The sequence below is a fragment of the Perissodus microlepis genome, chromosome 16, assembly GCF_051167445.1.
Source record: "Perissodus microlepis isolate ML-2025 ecotype Zambia chromosome 16, ASM5116744v1, whole genome shotgun sequence".
Classification (NCBI taxonomy): Eukaryota; Metazoa; Chordata; class Actinopteri; order Cichliformes; family Cichlidae; genus Perissodus; species Perissodus microlepis.
The window spans coordinates 30,912,241-30,937,825 of record NC_140476.1 but is presented as its reverse complement, the minus strand read 5'-3'; the positions used below and the strand labels follow the sequence as shown (position 1 = coordinate 30,937,825).

Genomic DNA, 25,585 nt, shown 5'->3' with positions numbered 1-25,585 from the left:
CCTGGTCTGGCCTGCAGATCCAGCTCAGGCAGACTTCTGGAATATTCTGAAAAGATATTTGTTGCATGTGATGAGTAAAGTGGTTCAATTATGCACATCAATAAATAGAGATGCTTTTGTACACTTTTTGTCACATCAAATGATCTACAGGTATCGACGAGCCTTTCTCTGGAAAACAGTAATCTTGCATAAATATTACATTAGGTATGCACTGGTGTGCATGTCGGTTTTAATGCTGTGGAATATTCACCCACATTCATATTCTCAAAAGTGATGACTGCACAAGTCTGCTTTTTATTCAGTGCTGTAGCATGATGACATAAGATATATACGTGATTAGACTTCTGTGCCCAAAAAATAAAAGGGGTAACCCATCAAATTCTATGAATCTCTGTTGCACCAGGACATTTCCTGGTAGGTGGTTTGAACAAAGACAAGTCAGAGGTGGAGGTCTGTGGGGGCACAGCTCTGGGGGCTCATCAAATATTGTGGGCGTCTTTCGATAAAGCTACTGGTTGTGCACATTGTCCCCTCCTCCTCTGGTACCCAGTGTGATGTGACCTTTTAAACTGGGCTACAGTATAAAAGAACGCAGCAGAAGTTGCAGGGGTACCTTTGGCTCAGCTCTCCAGGCCTATCTGGTCTCAGAGGAATCCTCATCATGAAGCTGCTTTCCTGCATCCTGTTGCTTACCCTAGCCCTGGGATGGGCTCACTCGTAAGTGGACTTGCACTTCTAATGAAGAGATAAAACCCAGACAATTTGAATGCTTTTTAATGCCACTTGTTTAATTTTTTTCATTAAAACTCAATACTAACGTAATGAGTTACAGGGGACATCATGTTGTGTCTTTGCTGCATATCTAAAATGTTTCCAGATAACTTTTTTTTGTTGTTTGTGCTAAATGCAGACATGATTACAGATCTAAAGCAACACTTTAATTTAGCTAAAGTCACTTTTTATGCTTCCTCAGTTAAGCAGCGTTGATACAGGAAAAAATAAGGCAAGAAATTATGATAATAAAAGCATTGTTATGTACTTTTAAAAAGCTGGCTACTAGTGATATTTTCGTAAGTAGGCTACACCAATTTGAATTGTTTTAACCCCACATGATCTCATTGTTTTCTCTGGATATCACACAACATGACACTGTGGCTTCATACAGTATAGCTTGAGTAAAAAACTAGATGAAGATTGAAAACTGCTCTCATGTGCGTTTTCCCTTTAACAATTTTGTAAAACTAAAAGTCCGAGCCTAAGTTTTGAGTGAAATTGCTTAAAGTGATAACATGCCTTTTCTCTGCTGGTAAAACCAGGCAAGGAGGAGGTGCAGGACGTCCACCACATGAACATGATTGTGCGTTGAAAATTTCATTCTTTTAAATTCAAAGACATTTCTCAACACAACTGCTATCATGTTCTATATTATGAGCCTTCTTCTCACTTTCACCTGATATTCTGCAGATGACCTTGACCGCTGTAAAGGCCTTGAGATGGATGCTGTTGCAGTGAATGAAGAGGGAATCCCATACTTTTTCAAGGGTAAGAATCCATAGAGGAGTCATGGGCAGGCATTTTGACACTGAGCGATCGTGGCTCAAGAGTTGGCAGTTTGTCTTGTAATCGCAAGGTTGCCGGTTCGAGTTTCGACAGTCTCGGTCGTTGTGTCCTTGGGCAAGACTCTTCACCCGTTGCTTACTGGTGGTGGTCAGAGGGCCCGGTGGCACCAGTGTCCGGCAGCCTCGCCTCTGTCAGTGCGCCCCAGGGTGACTGTGGCTACAATGTAGCTGCCATCACCAGTGTGTGGATGGGTGGATGACTGGATGTGTAAAGCGCTTTGGGGTCCTTAGGGACTAAGTAAAGCGCTATACAAATGCAGGCCATTTACCATTTACTGCATGAGGGAAAGTTATGACCTGGGAATATGTCATACTTTTAAAATGTGTTTGATCATCATAGAGCTCTAATGGAGTATGAACTGCAGCATGCATAAAAAGTGTGATTGGCTCTATTTAATGACTGTGTCCCGTATATGTTCTGTCAGGTGACCATTTATACAAGGGCTTCCACGGCCTTGCCGAGCTCTCCAATGAGAGTTTCGCTGAGTTGGACGACCATCATCACCTGGGCCATGTGGACGCTGCTTTCCACATGCACTTTGAAGACAACCCCGACGACCACGACCGCATGTTCCTCTTCTTGGTATGGCTTTTTATTGTGTTATTGATCATAACAGAGTTTGGCAACAGGCAAACATCCAGAGAAGGAAACAGTTTAAATAACCCAATAGGAATTACAACACAAAGCAAGATGGATAGCAAGACTAGAGTGGAGAGAGGGAGACAACAGCTGTCCTTGCAGTTGAGCTGGCAGAATAGTGTGACTAGAAAACAGGTATGATGTAGGCCAGTGGCTTTCAAACATTTTGTGTGCAAAGCACACCTGCACTCATATCTGTGCAAAATAGTCTCCATCATGCCATCTGACATGTCTGGACTGGTGTGCACCACAAATACCTTTCTCAGTTTCTTTTTGCATTCTCATGAGTAATTATAGCTGTTCAAGTGTGATGATGATTAAAATTTATCAACATTCCACAACTGCCCAAACTTTGGGGTTGAAAACTGCTGTAAATGTGAAACCTTTGCAAAATAAATTTTGTCTGCATTACTGCTTTCTGAAAGCGATACAAAGTGAGATTCTCCTGATTTGACTGTAAAAGCCTAACAGCTTGTCAGTTGAATCTTACTTGTGTTTTTTTTTTTAACATAGGACAACAAGGTGTTCAGCTTTTACAAGCACAAGCTGGAGGCTGGCTACCCCAAGGATATCTCAGAAGTCTTCCCTGGAATCCCCGACAATCTGGATGCTGCTGTGGAATGTCCTCATCCAGAGTGCGCCAACGACTCCGTTATCTTCTTCAAAGGTAAATAAAAGTTCTCACTGACTGTGAGAAAACTGTGGTTATTATTCCTATGAGACCAAGAGCATTTTTCACTATTTCCAAAAAAAAAAGCTACCTGAGGAAAAACTTTAAAACACACGTCTTTTTCCCCCTGAAGGGGATGAAATCTACCACTACGATCTTAAAAGCAAGGCTGTAGAGGAGAAAGAGTTCAAGTCCATGCCAAACTGCACATCGGCTTTCCGCTTCATGGAGCACTACTATTGCTTCCACGGGCACATGTTCTCCAAATTTGATCCAAAGACTGGCGAAGTGCACGGCAAATACCCCAAAGAGGCCCGCGACTACTTCATGAGATGCTCCAAGTTCAGTAAGTTAAAAAGCAAAGTGAGCAATGTGATCAGATGTGAAATGTGAATTCCTGACTTCAAATTTGACACAGCTGTAGTTTTAAATACCGTTTCTGTGCTGTCGATGTTCCAGGACTGTAAGACCAAAGTTATGTTTTGTATTTTTAACAAAAATACACTTTTTTTGTTGTTGTTGTTTTTTTTTTGTTCAGGTCCTGACAGCGACCATGTGGAGAGAGAGCGATGCAGCCGTGTTCACCTGGATGCCATCACGTCAGACGATGCTGGAAACATTTATGCCTTCAGAGGTGAGATCTGACATCAGAACACATCATATACATTTATATGTTGTCCCAACATCTAAATCACTGTACTGAACTGACAGCATTATGATCAGGGCTGGGTCTGCGGTTTGGCTGTACACCCAGCGTTCATCAGAGCTTGATTTATTCTCTTATGTCACAGGCCACCATTACCTCCGTAAAGATGAGAATGACACACTGACCTCTGACACCATCGAGAATGATTTCAAGGAGCTGCACAGTGAGGTGGACGCCGCTTTCTCCTATGAAAATCACCTTTACTTGATCAAGGTAAAGCACCTGGAAGCACATTTCTGATCCTGTCATTAACTCTGCACACCATATTTACCATGTTTTCTGTTTCTCTTTTCTCCCAAGAATAACAATTTGTATGTTTACCGAGTCGGTGAGCCCCACATCCACCTCGATGGTTACCCCAAACCTGTGACGGAGGAGCTGGGCATTGAGGGTCCCATTGATGCTGCATTCGTCTGTGAGGACCATCATATTGCTCACATTATCAAAGGTATAAACACAGGCAGAAATACAGAAAGCAAGTATTGATTATCCCCGTATCACTTCTAGGACTGCTTTGAACTACACATGTAGTTACATCATGTAGTGTTATTTGATCACTTAGATGACACAATAAGTCATTTAGCACTTACTTGAAAATGGTCACAATTATATTTACAAAGAACTAAGACTTTTAGATAGATATCTTACCATATCGTTCTGCCTTTTTTCCATCAGGTAATCAGATGTATGATGTGGAACTGAAAGTCACCCCACGTAAGGCAGGCAACGAGCGTCCAATCGGACCCTTCAAGAGAGTCGATACTGCCATGTGCGGTCCCGGAGGAGTTAAGGTGATCATAGGAAATCACTTCTACCACTTTGATAGCACCAAACTGCTTTCTACTGCCAGGTCCCTGCCTGAGCAGCACAAAGTGTCCCTGGAGCTGTTTGGCTGTGATCACTAGGACTGAATGGGTTGTGCAGAACATCGCATACAACACAGTGAAATATGGAGAAACAAAAGCACCAACGACTTCAGACAGGAGGCGCCACACGACAAGTCGCTAAGCTTTTGACTAAGAGCACTTACAGCTGATGCAGTATTTCATACCCATTGTTTCCCTTCCATGTCTTACCTCAAAGTAGCCTTCTTTAATTCATTTAGAGGGTTGTTACTTTTCATGCTAAAGCTCTGTGGTCCTCAACGCAAAGTGTGCTACCAAGAAGGCAGATGTTTTTCTGTGATTCGTTTTGTACAGTGCTGTTGTGAATAAAGCAAAGTGGCAACAACCAAGAAGGTGAAACAGTGATGATTTATTTCTGTGATGTGTTAATAAGTTTCCAGGATGCTTCTCGGGCAGGTCCACGTACTCTGATACTACACTTGCAAGGATAAAGAGTTTTTCCTACATAGTTCACTTTCTGAATATCCAAGAAAGAAAATACTTTCTGTACAGTACAAACAAACAACACATATACCATGAATATGAGTAGACTATACCTGTAGCATTTAAAAAGAAATTACATGTTATTTATAACATGTAACTGCATTTTCTTTTATAACTTACTACAGTACATTTTAACTAGACTTTTTTCAAGTGGACCTATGCTGATTGATTGCAATGGAGTGGCAACCTGTCTGGAGTGCATCCTGCTCCTGCCCTATAGGACAGGTGGCATAGACTCAGTGATAAGGGGCTGAGAAAGAAGTCTAAAGATAATATTTATTAGTGGTTTTATACATCTGAGGAGCTGTTTTGCGAACAGTTTTTCCAGAGGCAAAACAAGGAGACTTTCCGACCTTTTACCAGCAGAGGGCAGAAGAGTTCCACTTTGTTGATCTGCTACTTTGTGACGATAGAATGAGGACAATACTTCTGTCTTTGCCTTTTCTGTAACTCTGCTTTTGTTTCTTGCAAACAGAGCAGTACAGATAAGTCAGAGCAGGTGTTAAATCATCTTATTCCTGTGAGGCACACATAGATGAGATGTGAATTATCCACAGGAAGCTTTGGTGTTCCTGTGCTTGTGAACTCCCACGGACCAGCTGCAGCTGGAAAAAAACACAACATTTGGTTTACAGAAACCTGATGTTTTCTACCTGGTGAATAAACAGTGAGCAGTAAAAATATTGAGTGCATGTCTTTGTGAAATAGTAAGAACTAAATTTTCAAGTATCTGCAACTGGTTCCATTTTTTTAAGACAGTGTTCAATGCCCCGACATCAAATCTGCCAGGATTTCTTCAGATCTGTTCAATTTAAAATATAAACAAAGACTCGAGTTTTTCAAATATGTGAATGCTGACCTATTTAAAAAAAACAACTAAAACTTTTGTAAACACATATACTTTTAGTACATTTGTCTTGTGATATACTATCAAAGCTGTGTGGCCATACTATTATCACATATTATTATTATGGAAGTAGCAGCAGTTCACATGTACACTTCAGGGCCCCGCACAAGACTAAAATGTTATAATATGTTAGAGCAAAACCTAATTATTCATTTTAAGTAACTGTGCACATTCATCAGCGAAAACCCCCCAAAAAAGGTCTACGGTACGTCTCCGTTGATAGTGACCCTCATTGTAGGCATCACAATATGTCACATGTCACATTTGAAAAAAAGGTTCTTCCAAGTCATAATAGTCAAGTGACAAAAAACACACTATAAAAAAAACATTATTTACATTTTTTCCAAAAAAATTACCTTTTGCTTGCCTCCAAAACATCTGAGTTCAAGGTTAGTGTGGAGCTGTCACTGATGAGAATCAGGAATGACATCAAGGCATCACAGTGACTTGTGATTATTTTGGGAATTTACAAATATCAGTCTTCAGTTTGCTTTTTCTTTAAAAGCTATAATATGTATCAGCCCCATATTAAAAAGTGTGGCATATCTTTACATGTGATGGCCACATTTTGAACGCTGAGTTTCTTACTCAGTATAGCAGAGTGTCTGCCAGTGGGTGGCCTGTCACCAGTGTCATATCCACTTTACCCTAGCAATCCACCAGACTAATGTGTGCAGACATATCATGACATCAGTGTTGAAGATGGCAGCAAAGACAGGCTGCAACAAGCAACATCCCATGTATAAGACTCATGTAAGCTATCATCCTAGCAAATATTGCTCGCTCTTACTCTGCAAATCACATAAAATAGCATCAACAACACTTTATTGATTAAACAGGACATAGAGCTAAAGTTAGTTAGAGTGTGACCCATGAATTATTTATACATACACTTAGAAGTTTGGTGTTGCTTCTCCCATCCTTAATGACCTGTGCATCACACACCTCTAAACTGAGGCAATGGGATGATGTCAGGTTCATGACTGGGGTTGGAGTCTCTGATAACAGCATGCTTCATCGGATCACACAATCCCTTACTTCACCCCACCGGCTGCTGCGATGACAATGGAGAGAGAAACACTGGAGCCCTTCAGTGGCTGTGATATGATGCCACAGTGGGCTACAGAGGCAGCCAGCCCAAGAACACACATACATCAAATCTGGTGTAATGTGTCTAATGAGAGGAACTCTGTTTGACAGGGAAACTGTAAGGTCAGTGCTTTCATTTACTAGTCTGCAATTAGATCATAGTATTGCATCTAATCATAAGCAGGCAATGCAGATACAGGGCAGGAAATAGTGCAGTGACGGCATGTGGACTCAAGTGGATAACACCTGATCATATATATGAGGAAACTGTCTGTTCCCGTAAATAATGTGCATCTTGAGGATGTATTTTTTAATTTCTGTATGAATCAAAGTCCATTGTCAGCAGGTTTGCAGTAGGTTATCATATCCTCTCAGTTGCTCTGTGTATTTCACTGCTTAACACAAATCTTTAGCTATAGCTTTGCAGAATCTTTGTGTTTACTACTCACAAATTGCATTTCAAGCGTTTGTCTTCCGACTCATTTTACAAAGGCACTATTCCTCCAATGTTTTCATGGTAGAGGGGCATACTGGGAAATATACTTGTAATTACACACTCTGCTCTCTCTTATTTGTGCAAAATGTGTCCTTGACAAAAATGACCTTAGAGATTAAAGTCATAACCTAGTCATAATAGCCTATTTTAACCCAAATAATGATCTTCTACTAAACCTAAAAGTATTTTGATGTAGGCTTCCTCTGCTCACAGGTATCTGGACCAACCAGTAAAACAAAGAGTAGTCCCAGCAGCCCCTGCTGTAGTGGAAGGTTACTGTTAGCTATGTCGTAGAATAATAAAAATGATGTGATACAACAGTTTTGTAAAGATTTTTCATCAGTGTGCTGCAGGGTAAATGGACTGATTCTTATACAGCGCTTTTCTTCTCTCCCGGAGTACTCAAAGCGCTCTATACAACATGCCACATTCACCCAATCACACCCATTCTCACGAGCACTTTATCTATACTCAGTGCTATCTAAGTACATTCACACACATTCATACTCCGATCGATGCATCGGAGAACAACTTGGGGTTAGTATCTTGCCCAAGAATACTTGACATGCAGACTGGAGGAGCCAAGGATCGAACCAACCTTCCGATCAGTAGGTGACCTGCACTACCTCCTGTGCTACAGCCACCCCTGACAGAGTCACAAGCGATGCCTCAGACCGGCTGTAATAATCATCACAAACTTTCACTTTGACGCATCATTTGGTTGCACATACCAATGACCCTCCATACTTCCTCTTTTCTCCTCTGTTGGACTGTCCGGCTGTGGGAATGTTGTTTTTGCTTATGCATGTGTGTGCATCTGTGTGCATGTGAATCGTCTTCTTGCTGTTTGTGACGCTGCTTAATTAACTGGACTGGGAGGTTGATGGACATCTGCTCTCAGCCTGCCGTTTAGGGTAGCTTGACCCCCACTTAGTGTGTGTGTGTGTGTGTGTGTGTAGGACAAGCAGGTATGGACATTGGCCAAGACTGTGCCAGATAAACGTTGAAGCTCATGACCAGATGGTGCCAGCTAGCGTCCCCTCTGTAGACTGGTGACCGCTAAAAACACTCCCTCAGATGTAACCCCGGCGCCCTGCATCAAACTGTCAGAGAAAGCAGCAAAACCAGTCTGGTAAAGGCACACAGAGAAGACCAAAACACACACATACACACACAGGTTCAAATAAAATGATGTGGGTCATGCTGCAGGCACTTCATTGGCCATTTTACTCCATGTCTTGTGTGACAGGTATGACTCCAGATGTAAAATTTACTGGTTGCAGTTTATCAGTGATCCCAGGAATATTGATTAGATCCATTTTTGTTTTGTCCTTTCAGTAGATAGTGAGCCTAATGCTCAACTTTCACTTGATATATCTTAGCTGATGTTAGTCGGTCCTTTCTATGGGAAACACTAATGGAAGGGCTAATAGGAGAGGAAAGAATAAAACATTATCCTAAATAAATGTGGGCTTTTTTCATGTTTCTTTCTTCTTCTTCATTTTTAGAAATCTTGGATACATTAGCTCAAGGATGTTTGCATCTGTCTAACAGTGGGTTGCAGCTGTAGACTGCCTCTTGAAACCTTACAAATGTAAAAGATACGTAGTGAGTCTTAGTGAGTGCAGTAACTCATCACTTAAGCTATCAAATAAATATGGAATATGGAAATGTAAAACACAAATCATTTACTTCTAAAATAAACCAAATTAGAAGTATCAAGTACCTCCTTTTCATATTTTTAGCAGCGTGTTTGTTTATTTTTTCAAAAACAGGTTGATCCTTTAAATTCTAGTATATTCTTGTTCCTTGAGACCTAAAAAATAAATCTATATATTTTTGTGTTGTGTAATAACTAAATGCTTATACTTTGACTAGAAATATTTTTGACTGAAAATATTGGAAAGTAAAGGCTCACTCCTCATTTCCTGTTTGGAGTTCTGCCCTCTTCCCTGAATGAGAGTGCTATTACGATTCCTTCCAGCAGTATGAAGAGTTGAACTTTGCTATGTGTCATTAATACTGTATGAAAGACTGACTGCAGTTTATTAATAAACTCTTCAAGTCTTTTTATCAGCCAGGGTTATCCAGAATTCAAACCTGATGAATGCCAAAAAACACCTAAATTTAAAAAAGCACGTCCTTCTTCACTCAGTCTTTTTCTTTGTTGAAATTCACCATCCTAAATACACCTTTCTGACTACCTTTCCACTCGTCATTCACTGACTTCCTCTGTTTGTCTCCCTGCAGTTGGCAGTGTGCCTGGTCTGCTGCTGTTTTTCTTGCTTTGTTTTTTGCCGTCTGCCCCTCTTTCCCCTCCTACCCTAAAATTGCCACCACCTCCACATCCCATCCCTTCTCTCCTCTCTGTATCTCTAACCTTCCTCCCCCCTTCCACTTCCTTCCCAGTGTCTTGTGGATTGGGCTGTGCAGAGCTGTCAGTCCCTGGCTGGGCCTGCCAAGCAGCACGTCCCGGTCAGAGGGGAGGCCGGGGCAAATGGTCGGGGCGTCGTTGTGGGTCCAGCCGACCTGCCTCCACTGAGCAGAAGACCCCCTCAACAGATTGAGCATCCAGCTGGCCGGCACGGGGCCCGCCATGGCCCCATGCTGAGGGCACACATGCCACAAAGCACAAATTCCCACTTGCACACAAACATGCACACATACACTAACATGTGCATGTATAAGACACATGCTTGCTTGAACAATGACACAACAACCCTGTCGCTCAGAAATTACGCTTCTATACAACTAAATTGTAACAGCAGACGTGCTGTGAAAGAAACAAAACTGGCACCCGGTTACATTTTCCATCACAGTAATAAAAAGGGATCATTAGTTACTGGATTTTTCAGTCTTTAAACATTATAATAACTGAGCACATTGGTTATAATGTAGCAGTTTGCTCCACATAACAAGCCCCTCCCAAAACAATATCAACTTACAGCTACCCCCTACTGACTGTTTAAGGAGCCACAGCTTCTGCTTTACTCCGAAAAAAGACGGAAAAACTCCACACTGACTTCAGACACAGTGTTTCGATTTTTAAGAAATCAAGTATATCATTTCACATTAAACTGTCCAGATAACTTTATTCCAGCATTTCATATCTTAAAGCTGACAAGGTCAGATTCCAGATGTAAAGTTCAAAGCTGCCATTTTTTTGCCCTTTACAACCAAGTAATAGTTCAGATGAATCACAGTGCATTTTTGAGTCACCTCATTTCTGTTTGTTTTTGCTTTCAGTGAGGCTTTTTAAATTTTGTGATTATGCAGTCAGAAAAAAACAACACTTAATTTGTCATGTTTTTTTGTTTTTTTTACATACAGTAGGCTGTAAAAAATTACATTTTCCATTTTTCCTCATTGGATTTATAAACAATAATAGGCTTGGATGCTCGATTGCAGTGTGCATATGTAGACTCTTTATTGGCTTGTAAAGGTGATTTTATTGCATTTAGTTTTAATTTTCATCATATATTGCAGTTACAAATGGGAGGAATCCCCCAGTTTGACCCTGTTTTGGAAAATAGGAAACTGTTTGAACTGATCGTAATTCTTGCCTTCACAGTTTTTGTTACCCAGGAACACAGTGGCTTAAAGACCAAACTAAACTTCTAAATTCAAGGAGATTCAGTCATGTGTCAGGTAGTAAAGACATCACAAGCAGCTTTTGTGGTAAGTATGTACACATTATATTTCATTTCATGTAAGAGAAGAGAAAAAAACTATAAAAAGAAATGAATCAAGATAAGAAAATTAGAGGATAAATAAAGATCCTAGGGAGTCTTGATTAGCGTTTGAGTGATGAGATCTCTGACACGGCAATCACATTCTGCTATTGGAACATTGTATTGTTAGGAACATAGTCATACCTCATTAGACATCACTGTATCCTAAAGTTAATTCCCAGTTTGCCCTTGTTGAGTTGACTGCCTCACTCTCCCTCTCTGTCAGCCAGGTAAAATTCTCACCCTGTCTTTATTAGCTACACTTGCAGAGGGAGGTTTCCTGCCTGCTAAGGTCCTCTGGACCCCAGACACCAGTGCAGAGGCCTCCAGGGGCCAGAGGAGCCAGGCTGCACACTGTCGGTCTACAGTCTGTTCTCCAGTTGTGACAGCGAACACATCCTTATGATGACAATTAGTGGCTGTTAGAGAGCACAGATGAGCAGGGGAGGAAGGAGGGTGGTGGTGAGGGGCGGTGAGGAAAAGAGAGGGAGAGGTGGGGGGGAGGGGCAGGTGGTGCAAAAAGCAGGACACAATTAACAAACATGGGAAAAATACCCACTAATGAGGACGGGCAAAGCTCAAGGGACCTGGTGAGAGAGGGAGGGGAGGTGGGATTATGACTTTAACTCTACATCAGGGGAGCGGGAGAGGTGTGTGTTTGTGTGTGTGTGATTTCAGGGGGGGTCTTGACAGAGCAGGAGTTACTTTGTGACAACAAACATGTGAGGCAGAAAGACTAAGAAAGGACACAGTGCTCCACACTTGCTCACAGAGTCTGCGAAACTGACATCTGAGCCCTCGTAGAAGTTCTCAATGCATGCATGTTGAAACGTCGTATTTATCAAGCCAGAACATACAACTTCACACGCTAAACAGCCTCACTCACTAACCTCACTTGTTTCATAACTCGTACGCATACAGACTTATACAGTATACACTGGAATCCCAATTATCACCATCACCACACAGATAATGAAATCCATATCAGACAAGTTTAACAAACGCTCAGCACACCTATCTATATCTAATCTCAACAAATCAATATCCAAACCTATATCCAGCTAATAGTATAACAGCTGATGTACTGTAAGAGATCTTTCTGTCCTGATCTTTTCAACATATTGGCCTGTACGATGGGGTTTATGAGAGTAGCTAAAATACTTTACTTGCCACAGTAATATCACCCATCGGCAGTGTTAGGAAGATTACTTTTAAAATGTATTCCACTACAGATTACAGAATACATGCCCCAAAATGTAGTTTGTAACGTATTCCGTTAAGTTACTCAAAGTGAGTAACGTATTCTGAATACTTCGGATTACTTGATATGTTTTCATGCTTTTTACAACTACATGAATGTACTATTGCTGTCTGATTTATTCTTATTACTGAAGGCTACTCACCACCAAGCTAACATTGTTAGCTGGTGTTAGCTGAGGTTAGACCTCAGACTGTTAGACTTGATGGATAGCATTAGCAGTCTGCTAGCTGCAAATAATCATGTGCAGTTCTGACAGCAATACCAACTAGATTTTTAAATTTTAATATAAAATGATAACAGTAGGGTGGACATTAGGTAAGGCTGCACATTTTGCAGTCATCTTGTATAGAAAACTATTTCTGTATCAGTAATATGTTTTCTTTCTTGTCTGCTTTCAGAACTGCACATGATTATATTCAGCTAGCAGGTTGTCTAGCTAGCTAGCCTTCAGTAATAGTAATAAATCACACAGCAATAGCACATCGTAGTGGTGGGTGGATCGATCCAAATATCGATTGTATCGATACCAAAAAAACTCTGATTAATATTTTATGTGGGCTTGAGGTTGGTCCACTTTCTCCCATCAATGGCCTGGCTTGGCATCCCAAAAAATTTCAGATCCCCTGTAATCCTAAAATACCCTTTCTACTTCTCATGACTAGGGGTGCAACGACACACAAAATTCACGGTTCGGTTCGGTTCGATACTTTGGTGTCACGGTTCGATATTTTTCCGATACGAAAAATGTTCATGCTTTTTTAATTTGTCATTTGTTAAAATTATAAATATATATTTTAACTCAAAAGTACAGTTTTTAAATTTAATGTTGCTGAAACAAAGAAGTAATAAAAAAAATAAATCTATCTGATCGAGAAATCACTCATCTTTGGAAAAGAGAGTTTATTACAGAGAAATGGCTCTTTCCAAAATAAAAGCTATACTATACGCTTCTTCTGGGGTATACTCTCAGCAGCATATTAAACATATCAGGTCCCCATAAGGAGAATCATGTGCTAACAGCTGTCTAAATGACTCGGGTAAAGTTTGTAGCATGCATGCTTGTTGTTTTTGTCTGCTTCCACTTGTCTTTGCACTAGGATGATGTCGGCATAAATGTGCAGTCATATTCATTGTGTTCCCACTAGTGCTGTCAGCGTTAATCTGAAATGACGTTAACGCCACAACACGGCAAATCTCCATTAACGAGCTACTGCGGATCGCCCCGTGCGTGGGGCTGGACGGCGTCAACACGTTAACGAGCTAACTGCGCTAACGCAGTAGTTCCCACCCATGTAACTGAGCATTGCGTGGCACATCCGACATACTGTTTTACTTTTGTCCATGACACGCTTGACTTCAGGGTCATACTTCACATGAAGACCAAAATAGTTCCAAAGGCCAGATCTGAATGAGGGTGGGGGAGGTTCAATTTGCCATGTTGCAACGAGCTTAGCTTCTGTCTTGCTAGCTTGTGCTGCGCTCAGTGGATCTGCGCTCGACAGTGCAGCCTAGGCGGAGTAGTTGAATGCAGATCCACTGAGCTCTCAACACAGAGAGGAGAAAAGTTGATAAAATAAATTTAAAAAAATTGTATTGTTCGATACATATGCGTACCGAACCGAAAGCACTGTATCGAACGGTTCAATATTGATACGAGTATCGTTGCACCCCTACTCATGACCCACATCCAGTCTGTGTAAGAGCTGTGCATCGTCATTCACCACGCACCGCATCTATTGTTTATCTGCCAACAATGCATGGGTTAATAACTAGATAACCTAGACATATAGCCAAAACAACAATAACAAAAACAACGACAATCCACAAAGCCTTCCCCTTCTAAAAGAAAAAAAAAAAAACAGAGCTGTGACAATGATGCCATCCAGGGAGCACAAGTCTTCCATTGTTGCAGGCTGACACGCCGTATTGTGCCTGGCAGACTACATTGCCTCATAGCAGCTGGGATGTGCTGGCAGGGGAAACAGAACTGACTGTCATCAGCTGGGGGAGATACAGTGTGATGCAAGCAGCATTACATCACATATGATCCTCCGGGTGATCGTTGCTGCATCGCTCATCTCTGTTTTGTGACCTTTGACCAGCTGCAAGAGAGTCTATGGGCTCATCTGAGGACTGAAACTGATAAATCTGATCACACTTTGTTTTTTGGTTATTGTAGTTCATTTGTGAAAGTAACACCTGCATGCTCAGATTAGATGCTCTACTGAGCTAAATTTGGATCCTAAAAGCCAAACTGTGAAGAACATCCAATTCTCTGTTGGTCTTTCTTTGTTATTTTAGTTTTATTGCAATTTCAAGAGGTATTTAAGTGAATTCGACTCCAGGTGGTCTTTGTGATTTGGGTTTATTATTTGTCTACACACTTTTCAATGCTCCAACAATCCAAAGTACATTTTCTACTATTGCTCATACTTGATGCATATTTTTAAATATTATAAGATGCCAAAGTAATCAAACTAAGGAAGAAACATGAAGTACTTTAACAAATATATGCTAATAGTTTTGTAAACCTCTCCACAACAGAACACATTAGTTTGTTCAACCAATCAGCTCTGGCCGATGGATCACTCAAGACCAGTTTTAAAGTGGTCATACCAAATTTTGAATTTATCGGAGATAAATTATCTGAATTTCAGGAGCGGGACCACAACTCCAAACACGCCCCATCAGGGTCTTATCTATATATGGCTCTGCCAGTTCTAAAAGTTGTTTGTTCTCTAATCATGCCCCATCCTCCCTGCCCTTTTTCCAATTCTTTCACTTCTTCACTTCTCATTAGTACATGGGGATCCACCAGGCCCGGGAGCTGCCGGCAGTCCCCATTGAGGCATCCCCCAAACCGCAGCTCAATTCTTGATTAAGTCATTCGCCTTTATCTACTAAAAAACATTGCCAAACCTAAAATGAGGATGCGGGCCCAGCTAGTGAAATCCTTGTTAGAAATGCACAAACTCTGTTTTTGCCTTATATGCTGCATTCCTACCAATGTTTACAGATGTTTCAATAAATTGCTGGAGTTATTTAACATTTTCCTGGCAAAATATAAAGAAATGAAAGTTGACTCTAGAGTTTTGCACATTTCCCTGTGGTTTACAGCGGTGTGAAAAAGCGTTTGCCCCCTGATCTTGATGATCCCCAAGACTTTTGGGAAAAATTTGTGTGGCCTGATGAGACAAAAGACGAACTTTTGGGAAAGTGTGTGTACCATTACATCTGGCATCAAGTAACATTGTACAAACACTAAAATATGGAGGTGGTAGTGTGATGGTCAGGGGCTGCTTTGTGCCTCAGGACCTGGAAGGCTTGCTGTGGTAAATGGAACCATGAGTTCTGCTGTCTACCAAAACATCAATGAAGGAGAATGTTCAGCCATCTGTTCGTGACCTCAGGCTGAAGAGCCCTTGGGTTCTGCAGTAGAACAATGATCCAAAACAAACCAGAAAGCCCACCTCTGAGTAACTTAAGAAAAACAAAATGAAGACTTTGAAGTGGACTAGTTAAAGTCCTGATCTGAGTCCGATTGAGATGCTGTGGCACGACCTTAAAAAAAACTGTTCATGCTCGAAAACCCTCCAGTGTGGCTGAATTACAGCAACTCTGCAAAGATGAGTGAGCTAAAATTCCTCCAAAGTGCTGTAAAACACTCATTGCTAGTAATTGCAAACACTTGATTGCAGGTGTTGCTGCTAAGGGTGCCATGGGCAATCACTTTTTCAGTCAGGGCCATTAGGTTTGGGCCATATGTTTTTTTTTCCTTAGTGATAAACACCTTCATTTAGAAACTGCATTTTGTGTTCAGTTGTGTTATCTTTATCTAATATTTAATTTTTTTTTTTGATGATCTCAAACATTTAAGTGTGACAAACATATAAAAAAAATAGGAAATCAGGAAGGGGGTAGACACTTTTTCACACCACTGTAACTGTATGTATAAATATCCTACCATGCTTGCATACGTGCACGAAAAGTAGAAGCCTTGTAAAATACACAGAACAAAATGTCTACAAGTCATAATACAATTAAAATAATGTCTCCCCATTATCTGTATCCAAACAAAATTAGCTGCGGGGCTGTACTGTCAGTTTTGAGCTGATGAAAATGTTGACCTGACTGCTGCACTTATCACATACACACAAACATACACAGATGCACACAGACAAACACTTTTCTCAGGCAGGTCCTAATTGCCTATAAATGTCAGTGTGAGTCAGTGTGCGACTGTCTTCTGGTAAATTAACTGGTGAAACTGGCACCTCCTCATTAGACAAGAGATATACGACACAGAGAGAACACAACACACTGGTCAGCACTCAGTTTGCAGCTACTGGCTACAGCTATGAACTCCTCTGGGATTTTATCAAAGACAGTGTGTGCAAGTGTGTGTGGCTGAATGCATGTGCATATTTCCGTATGTGTGTATACATTTTGTATTCCTCCTTTTGTGCTTGTGTGCTCATCTGAGTCCTCCTGAGGGAAATTAGTCGTCTCTACCCTGCACTGTCTCCAGGTTCGTCCCTGATGTTTTCTCTCTATGCCAGGACACTCCCACTCCCATCGGGCCACGCTGTGGCTAATTGCTAAATACACTGGCTGTTGTTTCAGATGTTGGTAGCAGTCTCTGTAGAAAATGACTGCCATTCTGGCTAATTGGGAAACAATATCCAGACATGGGTCACTATAGATATATACTGGCTCTTACACAAGAAGTGCTGATCTGACAGTTATAACTTGCAAATATCCTTTAGACCCCATTGTAATGTTAACAACATGTACAGACCTCTTCAATGAGATTACAATTAAAATCCCACCAGCATTACTTTTTGTGTTTGTTACTGTTTGCTGAATAAATAAAAAAATCAAAAGATTTAACTGGGATTTTTACTTGGCATGAAATACTGTCATGTTTTTAAAGCTGCTGGCATCTGTGGGATACACCCAAGGCATCCTTTGGTATCTGCACCGTTGGCACTACAGGCTTTCAAACTGTCCTGTTTGAAACAAGAGTCCACAAATATAAAAGGGAGGCGTGGCAGTGATGCAAATCACTGTCAACCTAGAAGCAGTTGAAGCTTTGTTTTTGTGCTTAGATCTTCATTTGTTGTTTTCAGATTTGGAGTTAGTGTATGTTTGCAGCACAACATGTTGGATAATGGGAATCCACTACTTTCATATATGATGCCAAAGACTTCGAACCAAGCGTCCGTATCTGAGGACTTAAAAATGCAATCCAATTTGAGATCCAATTTATTAAAAAAAGTTATACTAAGTTTAGCTCAAATCATCCAACTACATTGAGGAATGCTTGTGAAAATGCTTTGCAGGTTTTTTTTAAATTGCCTGATGCATTTCTGTGACCAATTTTGAAGTTGTTGTCAAGTTGAAGATATATTTTCAAAGAGCTCAAAACACTATGGTTAACCCAGGAGCTGAGACTCAACCAAAATGTTTATTGCAGGTGACAAAACAAAGTTATTGAGTGAATTACCAGTTGCCTCCAAAATGACTGTTTCCTTGACATTATGTAAAACCTATCTTTTCTCATTCCCTGCAGTTTCGTCAGCTGGCATCTCAAAGATATGCAGAAGATGTCCTCTGTAGGTGGTGCCATGATGCACTGGGTTACAGCCATAATCAGATGTGTTTTTGAGTCCTAACTCATCATGTGGACACTATTTGAATGAGAACTTGGCATTACATTTAAATGCACTGGGTAAGTGTAATTTGGCAATGTTATAAAGTTCCAAAACTACAACCATGTTCATTTATTAAAGTTTAGTCTCAAAATGTGCACAGCAAGCAATACCAAAAGTAAATTGAAAATAAAAAAGATTAGCAAACAAAGTGCAAAACACAAAGCTACTAAACAAACATGAGCTGCAGTCTCCTGGCTGGCAAATTTGCAAGTTATTCCACCACAACCCATCCAGCCTCCTAATGCAGTATACTGATTAGATTTGTAGCTTTTCTCCTTGACCAGCATCACTTTGTGAGAGCTCACACAGAGCTCAGTGCCATTCTTCACAGCACTCCTTGAACTCTAGTCAGCTGTATTGCTCTTTAAGGCGTAGAAGGAGCAGAAGCAGTGATGAGCAGCTGAGTACCTTTCCTGAATGGTAGGTGGGGGTGGTGAGTGGTGGATGATGAAAATCTGAATAAGAAAATAGTACAATGCCACAGAGAGGCTTATAAATTCATTATTAATGAAAATGTCATTAATTTCTGGTTACATTATAGTGCCAGGTTAAATCTTGTGAACTCAACATTAAGTTTTCTTTAAAGACAAAACACAGTAAATAAACAATATTTATAGAAATAGAAATAGAGTTAATATTTTAATTACAGGTAACAACACTGACGTGTACCAGAAGAACAGACTGTCGGGTCCTTTGTGATAGACAGTGAAAATGCATAGATAAAAGTGATATGCAACTACTTTTACAAAAAGGCAAACAGAGATGATACACAACACATCATCACACATGTTAGCCAATGTGGTGAGTAAGAGAACCTGTCTAGCATCATAGTCTCCCAGCACTCTCCTGTTAAAGACCATTGATGTATTTATACTGTAATGTGGGTGCACGACCAATCACAAGAAGACAAAAAACAAACAAAAAAAGAAAACACTAGCCTTTCACCTTGCCCAGCTCAAGCCATTGCTAAGGGGACATGTAAATGCTCATGACACACCCAGTGTAATTGGTGGCAAGCATAGTCAGGCCTGCATCCAAAGACTTTAGTCTCTGCAAAGACTTGCAGCTCCACCTGCAAGTTGACACTAATTTAAAGGGTGGTGCAAACAGGCACAGAGGAAAACTTGTGATGCAGAACTATGCAAATACTTTGCCTTTAGCTTTAATTAATATATTTTGACAGATTTTACTGGGCAAGCACTAATTGTCTTGCTTGCCCTGATTCAATGCCACTGTGACACAAGATTACATAGCAAGCTAATTTTTTTTTTTTTTTTTTATCATTTTGGCGAGAAATAAGAAATTCCATGTTCAAAAATAAATATTTTAGTCTCTTAGAATATTGTTGAAGTTCAGTTGTTTATGTTTTCACAAAACTGGATGAGTTATATATAACCTGGTACTACTTTCCAGTTGAAAATGTGTTTTCTGTCATTCCCATGTAAAACAAACATGCATTGAAACAGTTGCTGCTCCTTAAAACATCTGAGTGTGAGAATAGAAGGTCTTCAGACTCAGCAGCGTGTATGAGCCATCTGTTAGACAGTGAATGTGTCTCTGCTTCTCTCGCTGTGACAGCACTCACTGTGAATTACACTGTTACCGCCAACTGTCTCACATACTGCAAACAGGGACGACTCTGTATATGTTATGCTAATGGTACATGGGTTATAGTGGCCAGCCTGTTGCTGGTGCTCTAAGAAAGGAGGAGAGGAATAAAGAAATAAAGAAAAGCTGAAACAAATAGAAATAAAGAAGCAGTGTCATTCAGACTCTCACGTGAGTGTCGTCTCTGTACGTTTGGATGCAGATGTGTGTTTGGTCTCCCAGAGTTGTGTTTGTATTTATATAATGAGTGAGGATAAAAATGCACAGGCACACATACAAAAGTAGGCTGTGTTTATTTGTCTAAAAACTTGCATAAAGACAGTTCCTGTGTATTCTAAAGGAAAGGAACTTAGATGTAAATATGAGTTTATTAGATGTCTGTGGGACACATAAAAGAATTTGTGAACTCTTGCTTGTTTCTCATGTATGTATGACAGCCTGGGTCATGAGTTTAAAATAAAAGTTTTTTGTTCAACAAAAGGAAAACTGAATGCTTGACTTTGTGATGGTGTACACTCACTAACCTGCATGAGTGCCTATAAACTTTACACTGGATTGATATTGTAATGTAAAATGTACTTTTCTAGCAGGTTGCATGCAGTGATATGAAATTTGTTTTTTATGGGATTCTTTGAAGTCCTGTGAAAATTCAAGTGCATCCTTTCTGCTTCCACAAGATTTAAGAGGGAATGTAGCAGCCAGGTCCTGCTAATCAATTGCATTTGATTAACTGATCATGAGCAAGTGTCACAAGTTTCAGCATTTTTGCTTGTCTGAAACATGTCGGTGTGTTAACACACTGCCAGTCTTCCCAGGAGTGGACAACCCAGCAAGTTCATCCCAGCATCTGATCATGCAATGCTCAGAGAAACTCCAAATAACCCAAGAACTACCTTTTACACTCTACAGGCATCAGTTAAATGTAAAGTTCATGGCAGTACAATTAGAAGAAAACAAATGAACTTGTTTGGAGGGTTGCCAGTAGAAAGTGGTAACATGGTTGCAAAGTTGCATCTGAATAAACCAAAGGATTTCTGGAACAATGTACTTTGGACAGATAAGACCAAAATTGAGTTGTTTGGCCCCATACCATCACATTACAGCAAATCAGTGCAAACGACTCTGTCAATTATAACACTGCATTTCTTCATATCAGTTTTGCTAAACTATACAGTACGGAGCCCCGCAGGGGACATGGTAGAAAAAAAAATTAAGACGGACTTTTGCGAGATCTCGCAAAACAAACTCGGGATCTCGCAAAACGTTTGCGAGATCTCGCAAAACAAACTCGGGATCTCGCAAAACGTTTGCGAGATCTCGCAAAACAAACTCGGGATCTCGCAAAACTTTTGCAAAAGTCTCGCAAAAGTTGAATTCCAACAATGGCGGCAGCTACTTAGTTGTAATGTTACTCTTTCTGGGTCACAAAATACACTTTTAAGATATTTTGAGGCGTGAATGTAGTTGTGTAAACGTCAGATATCTGCTCGGTTTACAAGACATCACATATTTGCAAAAGTGCTCCGACGTTTTCGGAGATCTGACACCCACCATCTCGAAGCTAACGGGAGGTCGAGACCTACTACAGCCGGGAGGAACACCGCTTTCCCAGCACATCGTGCCTCGACCTCCCGGTCGGCTTCGAGCTGGCTTCGAGATCCCGAGTTAGTTTTGCGAGATCTCGCAAAACTTTTGCGAGATCCCGAGTTAGTTTTGCGAGATCTCGCAAAAGTCCGTCTTAATTTTTTTTCTCCCATGTCCCCTGCGGGGCTCCGTAATACAGATCTATTAAACTATAAGAAAAATATTTTTTTTAAAACAGTACTGTAATATGATGCAGTATTAGAAACCACGTGGAACAAAAAGTGACAAACTTTGTGTGAAACTTGACCAAACCTTTGTTACAAAAACCAGACAAAGAGAACTGGATCTCCAACAAAGAACAAGCAGCTTTTATTAGAAGAGCCAAAATTGAGACCTTGAGTGCAGACCTTCAGCACTATTGTCTCCAGCCCTACTCAGCACTCAATAGAGCTCAGTTTGGTTCTGTTCGATTGTTGTCTTTCTTCCAAAAATTATATTTAAGTTGAAGTGTTGCCAAAGTGATAGAGTAGAGGAGATTCAGTAAGCTTCACTGACCCACTAGAGCAGTGGTCAGAACTTCCATGGTACAGAGGCCAAATTTAAATCAGGGGCGACTCTGCTTGGACAAACTTTTACTGAGATTACTGGAGCACATTAAAAGTTACTTTTTTGAGTCTGTCTTGAACTTCATTACTAGTTTTTGCCTTAAAAAGGCCAAAACATTAGCCACCATGCAGTACTTCAACTTCACCTTAGTTAATAATTTATTAACTGTAAGCATTTGTAAAATTGAGTGTTTGAAATAAGAAATCATAAGATGACTTCAAACACTTCTCTTTATGTTGTTAATGTCCCAAATGTCATACTGTCAACCGATAAATCAGCAGCTCAAAATATTTCCCTGAAAACCCAGAAAGATTGTGATGTGACACTGAGAGTAATCCAAAACCGCTGACTTTAAAGCTTGGCTTTAACCTGTCTTCCTTCTCTCTCCCCAGATGGCCGCCCCTCCCGGAGGTTTCTTCCTGTTGAAAAGGAGTTTTTCCTTCCCACTGTCGCCAAAGTGCTTGCTTTGTTGAGTTTTTCTTTGGATGTATTATTGTAGGGTCTATCTTACAATATAACGTGCCTTGAGGTGACTTTTGTTGTGATTTGGGGCTGTATAAATAAAATTGAATTGAATTAAAGCTTGCTCAAAAAATGCTTAAAATATGCAGAACCTCACAAATGCACACACCCAATGTGATGCCTTGGAGTGCAAAGATGTGTCTGAGGGCAACAGACTATCTCCTATTCTTTCTTGTTGTGTCTTGTCTCTCTCTTCTTCTCCTACACACACACACACACACACACACACACACACACACACACACACACACACACACACAGAGGCACCTCTCTTCTGCAAGCAGCCTTTTCAATACTCAGCTGTCACTAAGACTGTATGGTGACCCGACCTTATTCTGCTGGTACACACATGTGCACGTACAAAAACACACACCCTTTTGTGTGTATTCCTTATATAGTCTCTTTAGAAGTAAAGCTCTTTGTGCGTGAATGTGTACCCATGTGTATGTGTGTGTATGCGTCAGATGAAGAGCACGGGGGTGCTCTCTGACAGTAGTTTTGATGTATTTTTACAATATACCAGTGCACAAACATGCTTGTTCTGTTAAAGAAAACACAGTATGATATGTGATCAAGTCATCAATTATTAATCAAATTTATTGTTGTTAAGCTTTGGATATTTACAAAAAGTGCAAAATAACACAATGTGTAAGCAATCCAAATTAGCATATGAAGTATGGAAGTATGAAAATTGCTTTCTATCCATCTGCCATAGCACTTCAAACGCAGTTGAAAGATTCGGGGAACTTAAAAATGCCAGTTATGCTAACAAGTCCACAGGTTGTGATTAGCACTATTATGCACTTGCACTGTAACACACACATACTGATTATACTGTATGATAGGTGTCTGATGATGTGGCAAGACGGTGTAAGTATGGCATTTTTTTCACTTCAATAAAATAAGGTCTTAAAATTAACTTTAGTGGGGATGTGCATGTTTTGCACATAAGTTAGCACATGTATGACAGTGAGGTGTCTGCTTGTTTTGGGGATGGCATCAGTGTGTGTGTACGCATGTAGCACAATGTTTGTTCTGTGGGGGTATGCAGACAGATGGCTGGGACACTTCTGTCTGTGGCTGAACAGTCCCACCATTGTCTGTGTCACAGAGTGCATGGATTGTTGTGGCGGCCCGTCAAACTGTAGTGTCTGTAAATCTTACATGTTCTGAGACCAAAATTCACTCTGAATCCCATCCTGATGCACTGTCGGCCTCAACTGTGTCCCATTTGTTTCAACCCGCTTGGAAGAATTTAATCATTCACTCGCAGCTTGTTTCTCTCTTTAATCTTTGCGTGTGCGTGTGCGTGTGTGTGTGCGTGTATGTGTGCGTGTGTGCGTGTGTGTGTGAGATGGGATGTGAGGAATGTTTGCCTATTGATGACAACTGAATCCACTTTCAATTATACACAACCCATAAACAGTATAATAACCTGGGAAAAGTGGAGGGCATAAACTTTGTACTTTTAACTGTATTTTTTAAAAGACTTACAACAGTTCCTACTAATTAACATCTATTAATTTAAGTAACAGATAAACAATTAAATGACTGATGTTTTTCACTATCTGTATAATAAATGTTTTTTCAATGGGTTCATTTCATGAAAAAAGGACATTTTCTGTGAATCAACATGAACTTCATGTTTTGACAGTCTGAGCGATGAGCTACCAGAACCTTTTCTGTAATTTTAAACATTTATGTCTCACATTTAAGCCCAAAGAGGCATGCTGACAGATTTTTCCCACTTGCTATAGCGTCCTTTCTTTATCGTCTATAAAAACTGAGACATACTGTTGAGATTGCTCTTCTTCATCTCATATTAAAATATTTCAGAGATTAAATGTGTACCAGAGTCTCACTGGTCCAGTACACGTAAGTGGGCTGTGTGTGACCCACAATATAAGCTAAGTTTGGCATCCCTGTGTTAAGATTATCTACATTATGATGAAACAAAACACTTTGGCTAAATTTGTCCTAAGAAGATTTTGTGAGGAGCAGAGAAAGAGGATTCAGCCTTTTCATTCCCAATACAAATACCTGCTCTTGCACCACAAGTGCCAACCTGCAGTTGTGTCTGTGTAGGTTCTCAGTCATCCAGGCCTTGGTAGTCTAAGGAGCATGGGAAAAAAATCTTGTTACATTATATACATGTATCTCATGCTGACAAACATGTGATTTAAGGTTCAGAGAAAAAAAAGTGTTGCTTAAAAAAACCCTCTAAAAAATCAAGCCACATATGTTTGCTCGCTGGAAATGAAACAGACATGCAGAAAGTGACACCTCACTCCAAAAGTGTGCAGATGGGATCCAACACAAAAGAACTTTGAACCAATTATCATAATCTCTCACTCCCTTCCTTTCCCCTCATGATTAAACATGGGAGAGTTAAATCAGACGATTAGCATGCTGTCAGGGAGAAGTCTAACTGCTGTTGTGTTTCACAGTGTGAGAGACAAAGCGCTGGCCTGCGCACCGACAAGCCTCCCTGGCCAGCTACAGTAAACTGGTAAACACATGTCTGTTTGGCTCAGCGGGGGATGACAAACACCCGCCGAGGAGGCAGAGATGAGAGGGCGGGAGGGACTGAAGAGATGGAGCCCGTTTTGACTCTTTGGCCCCTGCGTCTCTTGGTGCCTACTGTCCAGAAATCTGGGACTAAACAAGTCTTTTCTGAAAGGTCCCGGCACGACTGCCAAATGTGTTTATGGGTAATGGAGGGAGGGGTGGTGGGTGAAGGGCAGACTAATTTAGGCAGAGAGGTACGTTAGACATTGGACTCACCTTCAGTGTTTTTGGTGAAGTTTTATTGAACACAAGAAGAAACTGTGTCATCACACTGATGTATTTGTGACATTAGAAAGAAAAGTGTTGTCAGTGTCCGCAAGTTACTGGGATACTGGGATGTCATAGTAACTGCTCTTGAGGAAGAAGAGCATTCAAACATACTTCTTGATGAAGAACTAGGGGCAGATACTTAAGCTATGTCACCTTTTCCTCTCACTCATATTACTTCTTAAAGGCTCTTTCTTAGGCTGTAGTAT

At 40.6% G+C, this 25,585-nt stretch overlaps 1 protein-coding gene across 1 annotated transcript; it reads left to right on the top strand.

Moving 5' to 3' along the window:
- The first annotated feature begins 589 nt into the window (after positions 1-589).
- Positions 590-4,878, top strand: hpxa (hemopexin a). The gene is made up of 10 exons (XM_084908489.1): positions 590-717; positions 1,317-1,357; positions 1,465-1,542; positions 2,045-2,202; positions 2,773-2,926; positions 3,063-3,275; positions 3,468-3,563; positions 3,721-3,848; positions 3,936-4,083; positions 4,311-4,878. Exons 1-10 carry the CDS (start codon positions 662-664, stop codon positions 4,538-4,540), a joined length of 1,302 nt encoding a protein of 433 aa, XP_084764615.1. The 5' UTR covers positions 590-661; the 3' UTR covers positions 4,541-4,878.
- Positions 4,879-25,585: the final 20,707 nt, after the last annotated feature.

Excerpts from the sequence above, each read along its gene's own strand:
- hpxa (XM_084908489.1), top strand. The coding sequence starts at position 662 with ATGAAGCTGCTTTCCTGCATCCTGTTGCTTACCCTAGCCCTGGGATGG. Across the intron at positions 718-1,316 it reads GCCCTGGGATGGGCTCACTC|GCAAGGAGGAGGTGCAGGAC; the intron begins GTAAGTGGACTT and ends TGGTAAAACCAG. Across the intron at positions 1,543-2,044 it reads AATCCCATACTTTTTCAAGG|GTGACCATTTATACAAGGGC; the intron begins GTAAGAATCCAT and ends ATGTTCTGTCAG.